The sequence below is a fragment of the Oncorhynchus mykiss genome, chromosome 1 (genome assembly GCF_013265735.2).
Source record: "Oncorhynchus mykiss isolate Arlee chromosome 1, USDA_OmykA_1.1, whole genome shotgun sequence".
In the NCBI taxonomy this organism is placed as follows: Eukaryota; Metazoa; Chordata; class Actinopteri; order Salmoniformes; family Salmonidae; genus Oncorhynchus; species Oncorhynchus mykiss.
In genome coordinates this window covers 74,226,766-74,235,689 of record NC_048565.1, presented here as the reverse complement: position 1 = coordinate 74,235,689, position 8,924 = coordinate 74,226,766, and the positions used below count along the sequence as shown (strand labels likewise).

General features: G+C 39.3%; 1 protein-coding gene across 1 annotated transcript; it reads left to right on the top strand.

The window, feature by feature from the left end:
• The first annotated feature begins 1,572 nt into the window (after positions 1-1,572).
• Positions 1,573-6,442, top strand: LOC110529206 (serine/threonine-protein phosphatase 2A 55 kDa regulatory subunit B delta isoform). Its single transcript, XM_021611333.2, has 10 exons — positions 1,573-1,777; positions 1,928-2,002; positions 2,779-2,876; positions 3,044-3,209; positions 3,287-3,399; positions 3,514-3,691; positions 3,927-4,091; positions 4,223-4,392; positions 4,526-4,617; positions 4,756-6,442. The coding sequence occupies exons 1-10, from the start codon at positions 1,771-1,773 to the stop codon at positions 5,033-5,035; spliced, it is 1,344 nt and encodes a 447-aa protein (XP_021467008.2). The 5' UTR covers positions 1,573-1,770; the 3' UTR covers positions 5,036-6,442.
• Positions 6,443-8,924: the final 2,482 nt, after the last annotated feature.

The following is an 8,924-nucleotide window of genomic DNA, read 5'->3' as shown; positions in this document are numbered from 1 at the left end:
CTAGTGGAAAGCCTTCCCAGAAGAGTGGAGGCTGTTATAGCATCAAAGGGGGGACCATCTCCATATTAATGTCCATGATTTTAGAATTAGACGTTCGAAGCGCAGGTGTCCACATACTTTTGGCCAGTGAAAATCTCATGTTTAAAAACTGATAATCTAGTAACTCATACCCAAATAATGTTGTTCACTCATCCGATATTTTAATTTTCGGCCAGAGCATAAGTTAGATTTGGAAAAAATTCTAAAACCTGACCTCAAACTTGTGTCTGAAACAGACTGGGCGAGTTTGTTTTGCATGGCCTGGTTCCCCTGGTGGGTGGAGATTTCACTTAAGGACCAGGCAATGGAATGGTCTAAAATGTACAAACTCCACACATCCGGGGCACCGGTTCATGCAAAACAAACTTGCCCAGTGTTTAAAAAATGCTAGCTATTTCCTCATAGAAGATGTTGCCATGTTTTTGGCCGAGACATCTCATTGGCTCATTGGCTGAGCTGGCAAATAAGCGGTTTACTTTCATGAATATTTTTATTGACCAGTGTTATGATACTGATGTATAGTTCATTGTTCACTGCTCGGCGACACAAAACACAATTACATTACTGATTGCTTTTCGCAACATTTGATTTATTTACACAGCAGGTTGTGGATTAATGTGGCAGGTTAGGTGAATTAGTGTGGCAGGTTAGGAGAACTAAGGCAGCATGTTAGGTGTATTAGCATAGAAGGTTAGGAGAATGAGGTTAAGGTTAGGAAAATGGTTAGGCTTAGCTATAATGCTACGACGCGAAGGTTAGGCTTAGCTATAATGCCACTAGACGAAGCTTTAGGCCTACTCCATCTAGCCACAAAGGTAAAACTTAAACAAACCATCTGTGGCAACAAACCATCAGAATGATAATACCCCTTCAAAGTAGGATTATACATATGCAAATAAATTATGACTGGTCATTGGTCAGAATAATCCAAATCATATTGTGATGTCATGCTGTGGGCCAAAAACTCCATCCCACCAGAACAGGCTATTATTACAGGTGTATTTTTTTTTTTTTAAAAAGCTCTTACACTAAAGGGGCATTATCATACTTTTTTGGTACAATTTCAGTGTTATTTCAACCTCAATAGGATTGAAATATATGTTTTTTAAACGGAAAATCTAGTTTTTGACATGGTGCCATGTTGACACTGCCGGTGCAATACAGGTAACCACCAGGTGTCACATTAAACAAATAAAAAGTTGTTTCTTATAAACATTTGTATTTTTCCCGTAAATAATATATGGTACATTTCATACACATTTCTTATATTTCATAATATTATTTCAACACACATTATTGTTCCTCAAATTGGCTCTAACAGTAGTAGCCAGTCACTTTAATTGCTTTACAGACTCTTTGAACAGGTAGGCTTCTTAGGTTACATTTACAATGCTTTAACTTGAAGTTCAGTGATCAACATGAGGGGTGAGGAGCCATTTTAATTTGTCCAGTTTTTCTGTTGTCTCAATTAAGTTTTAAGGAGTAGGGCCAACTGACTCAAACACAGATGGATGATAGATAACAAAGATGCTTGGAAGCGTGTCGAAATGACGTCATTGTGTTATGCAATGTGCGCCATTTTGGATGGAAAAAATCACGGACGATTTCCGTGATCCCTGACTCCTCACTTTGCCTGTGAATGTTGACTATTTTTTACCTCACGCAAGTTGCATTGGTTGAATAAACAGTGCAATCCGTGTTCAGTAATAGCTAACTCTGCTAAATGAAACAATGGCAGGTAAGCTACTTATGTAGCCGGGAAAGGGTCCCAATACCACTTACTGCTGTGTGGCCTGAATGCAAGTTTTAAATTACACAGCATTTGACTCTAAATGGGTTGGTGAACTGACGCTAGCGAAGTAATGATTCCAATATTATTGTTATGCAGGAGTTGCCGGTGTAAATGATTTTCAGTGGTGTTTCTCACAAGTGAAAGGGGCGATAGATGAAGATGTTGCAGAAGGTGAGTACAGTAACGTTAGGTTAACGAATGAGTTAGCATTTGAGCTCAAATGTGATCAAAGATGTGATGCTGTTATCTTATTATTTCGCAAACTACGCCTTTGACTTACTGTCTTTCACGAACAAAGGCATGACACTGTTCATGTATACGAGTACCACTGCTGGGCAATGCTGAGTTTGTTTTTCTTACTAGCTAACGTTAGCATGTTAGCTAGCTCCTCTTGCTTGCAAATCAAGTTGCCTAGCATTATTAGCAAGCTAACAACTGTAACTTATGTCCCGCACATGTATGTAACATATATAATAATAACTATGCAGTCAGAGTACGTCTTATTAATGTAATGTAGTAAGACACACGCACTGTCGTAAACTAGCGCGTCATCTTGCTAAGTACTCTAGCTAGTTATTTGTGGGAGATTTTGTCAGTGACGTTGAAGGTCTGCGTCGGCAATACGACAATTGAAAGTTCTGATACAGTAAGGAGGAAGTCGGTGTGTTTGATTCATTCAAAGTCATAGTCATTTTTCTTGGGTTGACGGATAAATAAATTATTTTCAGGGAGGTAGAAATCCACACGCTGCTCTGTCGGCTACTATGCATAGTGTATGCACCCATGAAAGTTGCACCAGGATTGTTTTTTAATATTGGTTTTGATGTTATTATTTACTAGGTGCTGTTCTTTTGCTGATGTGTATATTTTTGATTATAACAGCCCTTATACATTACACACAATACAATTCTAGAATCCAGCTTTAATGGGACATGTCTTCCTTTCAGCTGATATCATCTCAACGGTTGAATTCAACCATTCTGGAGAGTTGCTAGCAACTGGAGACAAGGGAGGCAGAGTTGTCATATTTCAACATGAACAGGAGGTGCATTTTATAATTACCAGCGAAATGTATTTTCATGAACAATGACATTTTTGGAGTTAGATATGATAGGTTGTTATGGAAAGAAAGGCACTGGATTAAATTCTAAACATAATACATGCTTAATATCCAATTTTGTCACACAGTGCATATCTGCTTTTCTCTTTCAGTGTAAAAATCGACCAAACCTGCGAGGGGAATACAATGTTTATAGCACTTTTCAGAGTCACGAACCTGAATTTGACTACTTGAAAAGTTTAGAAATTGAGGAAAAAATTAACAAAATAAGATGGTTACCCCAACAAAACTCAGCTCACTTTCTACTCTCAACAAATGGTAAGAACATTTTGCTTTAACCTACTAACCTTTTTGTTAAGTTCTCTTCACCCTCAACATATATATTTTTTGTACAGATAAAACTATCAAATTGTGGAAAATCGGTGAACGGGACAAGCGGGCTGAGGGTTACAACTTGAAAGACGAAGACGGACGTCTCAGGGATCCCTTTAGAATTACTTCCCTACGGGTTGGTTTAAAGTTGCTTTACCTTTTTAAGATTTCAACCGACACTGCAAGAAAAAACACAGTCTATGCATGCTTATAGCTTCCTCCCCTAAATAAATCTGTCCTGTGGTTACAGGTACCAGTGCTGATGCCCATGGATCTCATGGTAGAAGCAAGTCCTCGTAGGGTGTTTGCCAACGCTCACACATATCATATTAATTCAATTTCTGTAAATAGCGATCATCAAACATACCTCTCCGCTGATGATCTAAGAATTAATCTATGGCACTTGGAAATCACAGACCGAAGTTTTAGTATCCTCTTCTGAAAACGTATCAGTCCTCATCCTCATGACTTTTAGATGCAAATGTTTGCTTCATCCAAACTGTCCTCTATTAGCGTATATAGTGCTCAATTTCAGTTTAGATTTTTTTCTTATTGGTCCTGTGCAGTTGTAAGTCAAACAAATACATGTGTGAACATGTTTGACCACATCGGTATGAGCCTTTAGACCTATTTCAGTTAATTTCCTTAACAGTGTCTTCTCAGACATTGTAGACATCAAGCCTGCCAACATGGAGGAACTGACAGAGGTGATCACAGCGGCTGAGTGCCATCCAAACCAATGCAATGTATTTGTGTACAGCAGTAGCAAAGGCACCATACGCCTCTGTGACATGCGAACAGCTGCACTCTGCGATAGCCACACCAAGTGTGAGTACTCATAGAGCCTAGTTCTCTGCATTCTAAATTATGTTCATTCACAGATAAATTTGTTTTAAATTAATCTATTTTCAGGGGTTTTGTCTGTCATTTTGAATATCTCTCCATGTTTGTGATTGTAGTCTTTGAGGAGCCTGAGGATCCAAGCAGCAGGTCATTTTTCTCTGAGATCATCTCGTCCATCTCTGACGTGAAGTTCAGTCACAGCGGGCGCTACATGATGACACGGGACTACCTCTCCGTCAAGGTGTGGGACCTCAACATGGAGAACAGGCCAGTCGAGACATATCAGGTGCCTAGTGATAACACTACCAACAATGGCATAATTTTCAGTATGGTCCACAATTGTCCAGTTAGGTGTATGGAAATAGTTGGATAGATGCAATTATTTTCCCAAATACACTAATCAACATTCTCCCGCTCAGGTTCATGAATACCTTCGCAGCAAGCTTTGCTCGTTATATGAAAATGATTGCATCTTCGACAAGTTTGAGTGCTGCTGGAACGGTAGCGACAGGTAAGAAACTCTAGCACTTTCTCTGTTTAAGGCAATCTGCACCTACAATGTTCTCTGGACAACTTATCTGCCAATATGTAAGTTTAAGGAGTATCTTTGGAGAATTATAAATTACCCACTGTTTCCTTCCTTTCTCAGTGCCATCATGACCGGCTCCTACAACAACTTTTTCCGTATGTTTGACCGCAACACCAGGAAGGACATCACACTGGAGGCCTCTAGGGAGAGCAGCAAACCGCGGGCTACACTCAAACCCCGCAAAGTCTCCACCGGTGGCAAGAGGAAGAAAGACGAAATTAGCGTGGACAGCCTGGACTTCAACAAGAAGATCCTGCACACCGCCTGGCACCCCAAAGAAAACGTCATCGCTGTGGCGGCCACCAACAACCTGTACATTTTCCAGGACAAGATCAACTAAAAAAATAATTGGGCTCCATCCTGAGGACAAGGCTTTACTGTTCCTGCATAGTTAAGCCTAGTGGTTTATCTGTAACAGAAACAAACAGCCCTCTCGTCCTCCTGGTGAAGTTTAAAGCACTTGTCTCCTTTTTTTGTGGCAGGAGGTTGATTGGTCGTCCTGTTTTCTTTGGAGTCTGAGGTTGATTTAGCCTTGGGTAAATCAGTGCCAGGGCCAAGATCGGACCCTGAGAGCCCACCTTGTGTTGAATCAATAGAACGGCACTCATAAGAGGTCAAACTCTTGAACATTGGTGTTTGTGTTGATATTTTCAGCCTTCATTTCATAATCTTAACAACCAAACTATGGAAAGCCCTGAAGATGACCTCTTGTCATTTTTGTAACACCCTCATTAAGATTTTTTGGCCTTTCTGAAACATGGATATTTCATGGGTTATAGGCCTACCTGTTAACATTCCCCATTGACCATGCATTCAGGCTAAAGCACTTGCAACATGTTGTGAATTTGGAAAGTGGATTTCTTCTGTTCTCCACCCACACCCTCCTATCCAAAATGTATCCCCCCAGACATGGTAACGTTATATCACAGACTGTATCTATTCAAATACACCTTTACGGTGTCATCCACTTAATAAAAGTAAATAGAACTACATATGTGTTTTAGAATTTAAATCATGTTTATAGTTGCTTTGCATGTTTTTATGTTGTAGTTAGGTGGAAAAAATGTAAAGTCGTACCAGTCTTTTGAGTAGTTCTTTCAAGCTATCTCTAAAATAACTACTCTTAAGTTTCAGAATCACCATTTGAGACTGACCATGTGCAAGTGTCAATATATGTATGTATGTGTTGCCCTCATTTAAGAAACAGGCTGGAAACTTAATGTGAAGAGACGCAAGACAAAGGGAATCTGCAGCCTTAATACCTACGTCTATCAATGACAGCTACCGGTTATGTCCCCAAATGTTTTACAAACCTTATGTGCATTATTTTTTTATTCTATTTTATAGATTTATGTCTCATATTACTGCTGCTATTTGTGGCTGTCTGTGAAACCAAGGTATATAATAGTCAGAGTACTGCACACCATACAGATAGATCTAGTGATAGACAGAGTTCCTCCAAAACATGGAAAGTTCTTTGTGTAGTAAGAGAAGGAGATTCAGACAAACCTCTTCTTACATGTGCCCTTTAAATCATTCATTGGTATGCCACTAAGGTCAAAACTGCATACTTTGTTTTCCAAGTTATATCAATGCAAAAATGAAGGTTAAATAGACCTGTACTGATTTTAAAAACAGGAACAACGGTAACAAAGCCTTTCTCTGTTTAATCATTCTGAACATGGTGGCAGTGTATTCACTTGTTTGATTATGTTGACCAAAGTTAAATAAAATCTAATTGTGTTCATCTGCTTTATGCCTCCATTACTTTAAATGGGTGAGAATAGTCCTGGAGCTATAGTTGAAGTCGGAAGTTTACATACACTTAGGTTGGAGTCATTAAAACTCGTTTTTCAACTACTACACAAATTTCTTGTCGCTTAGGACATCTACATTGTGCATAACACAAGTCATTTTTCCAACAATTGTTTACAGATTATTTCACTTATAATTCACTGTATCACAATTCCAGTGGGTCAGAACTTTACATACACTAAGTTGACTGTGCCTTTAAACAGATTGGAAAATACCAGGAAATTATGTCATGGCTTTAGAAGCTTCTGATAGGCTAATTGACATCATTTGAGTCAATTGGAGGTGTACCTGTGGATGTATTTCAAGGCCTACCTTCAAACTCAGTGCCTCTTTGCTTGACATCATGGGAAAATCAAAAGAAATCAGCCAAGACGTCAGAAAAAAATTGTAGACCGCCACAAGTCTGGTTCATTCTTGGAAGTCATTTCCAAACATCTGAAGGTACCACGTTAATCTGGTACGCAAGTATAAACACCATGGGACCACGCAGCCATCATACCGCTCAGGAAGGAGATGCGTTCTGTCTCCTAGAGATGAACGTACTTTGGTGCGAAAAGTGCAAATCAATCCCAGAACAACAGCAAAGGACCTTGTGAAAATGCTGGAGGAAACCGGTACAAAAGTATCTATATCCACAGTAAAACTAGTCCAATATCGACATAACCTGAAAGGCCGCTCAGCCAGGAAGAAGCCAATGCTCCAAAACCGCCATAAAAAAGCCAGACTACAGTTTGCAACTGCACATGGGGACAAAGATCGTACTTCTTGGAGAAATGTCCTCTGGTCTGATGAAACAAAAATAGAACTGTTTGGCCATAATGACCATCATTATGTTTGGAGGATAAAGGGGGTAGGCTTGCAAGCCGAGGAACACCATCCCAACCGTGAAGCACGGGGGTGGCAGCATCATGTTGTAGGGGTGCTTTGCTGCAGGAGGGTCAGGTGCACTTCACAAAATAGATGGCATCATGCAGAAGGAAAATTATGTGGATACATTGAAGTTAAAGCTTGGTCACAAATGTGTCTTCCAAATGGACAATGACCCCAAGCATACTTCCAAGTTGTGTCAAAATGGCTTAAGGACAACAAAGTCAAGGGCATTGGAGTGGCCATCACAAAGCCCTGTGCAGAACTGAAAAAGCATGTGCGAGCAAGGAGGCCTAAAAACCTGACTCAGTTACACCAGCTCTGTCAAGAGGAATGGGCCAACATTCACCCAACTTATTGTGGGAAGCATGTGGAAGGCTACCCGAAAAGTTTGACCCAAGTTAATCAATTTAAAGGCAATGCTACCAAATACTAATTGAGTGTATGTTAACTTCTGACCCACTGAAAGAAATAAAAGCTGAAATAAATACTCTATACTATTATCCTGACATTTCACATTCTTAAAATAAAGTGGTGGTCCTAACTGACCTAAAACAGGGAATGTTTACTAGGATTAAAATGTCAGGAATTGTGAAAAACTGAGTTTAAATGTATTTGGCTACGGTGTATGTAAACGTCCGACTTCCAACTGTAGATGTATATTCAGTAAATTGCAGAAATCAGAGAAAGTTAGGGAATTAATTTGAGTGCTCAAAAAAATACAATTAAGTAGCAAAGATAGCTTATATGTCTTACTGATCATACAAAAAAATTGGAGACATCTTATTTCACAGTGATATTGACTTATTTGCCTTAAAACTGCATGGTAATTACATAACTTGGGATGCTTTGAAACAAGTGCCACTGCAGATGTGGTACCAGGTACTTCATTCTTTAGAGTACCTGAAAGTACCACTTCTTAGCATATTACGTACCAAATATAGTACCAGCTGTGACTGTAAAATAGTTACCAAATAAAAACATTGTTTTGTATTTGTAACATACTATAGCTATGAAAAACAAACAAAACATTTCATCATGATTATACTCAAATAGTTGCTACATTTATGGACCTAATAGTAGACATGTTTTTATCTGATTGTCAATCACTATGCACGTTCATCCACTCCACTAATTGCATCATTCAAACAGTCCACTGTGCACCAGTCATTGAATGAATGGAAAGAGACAGTTGTTACAAAACACCAAAACATGTAATGACATCAGTGATTGTCATCAGGCCTTCACTCTTGTAGCCTGAATTAAATCATCTTGCTGACAAATTGAGCTTTTTTATAAAAAGAAAAGTTGGGACATCTGAAAAGGGCCTGAAATACAGGACGCAAACAAGTGTCTGTCCTGAGCTCATCAGCAGGGGAAACTGAGGGCTCAGTTGATAATGTTGCAAGTTTGCTAGCTGAATCCAGTCAATATAATGTTGCATGTTTGCTAGCGAAAGCTCAAGACAGACATAAGAGAGATGAATGCAATTGAAAGAACCTGAACCAACGGTCACTGGTATAAACCATGACAGAGTGGTGAGGGTG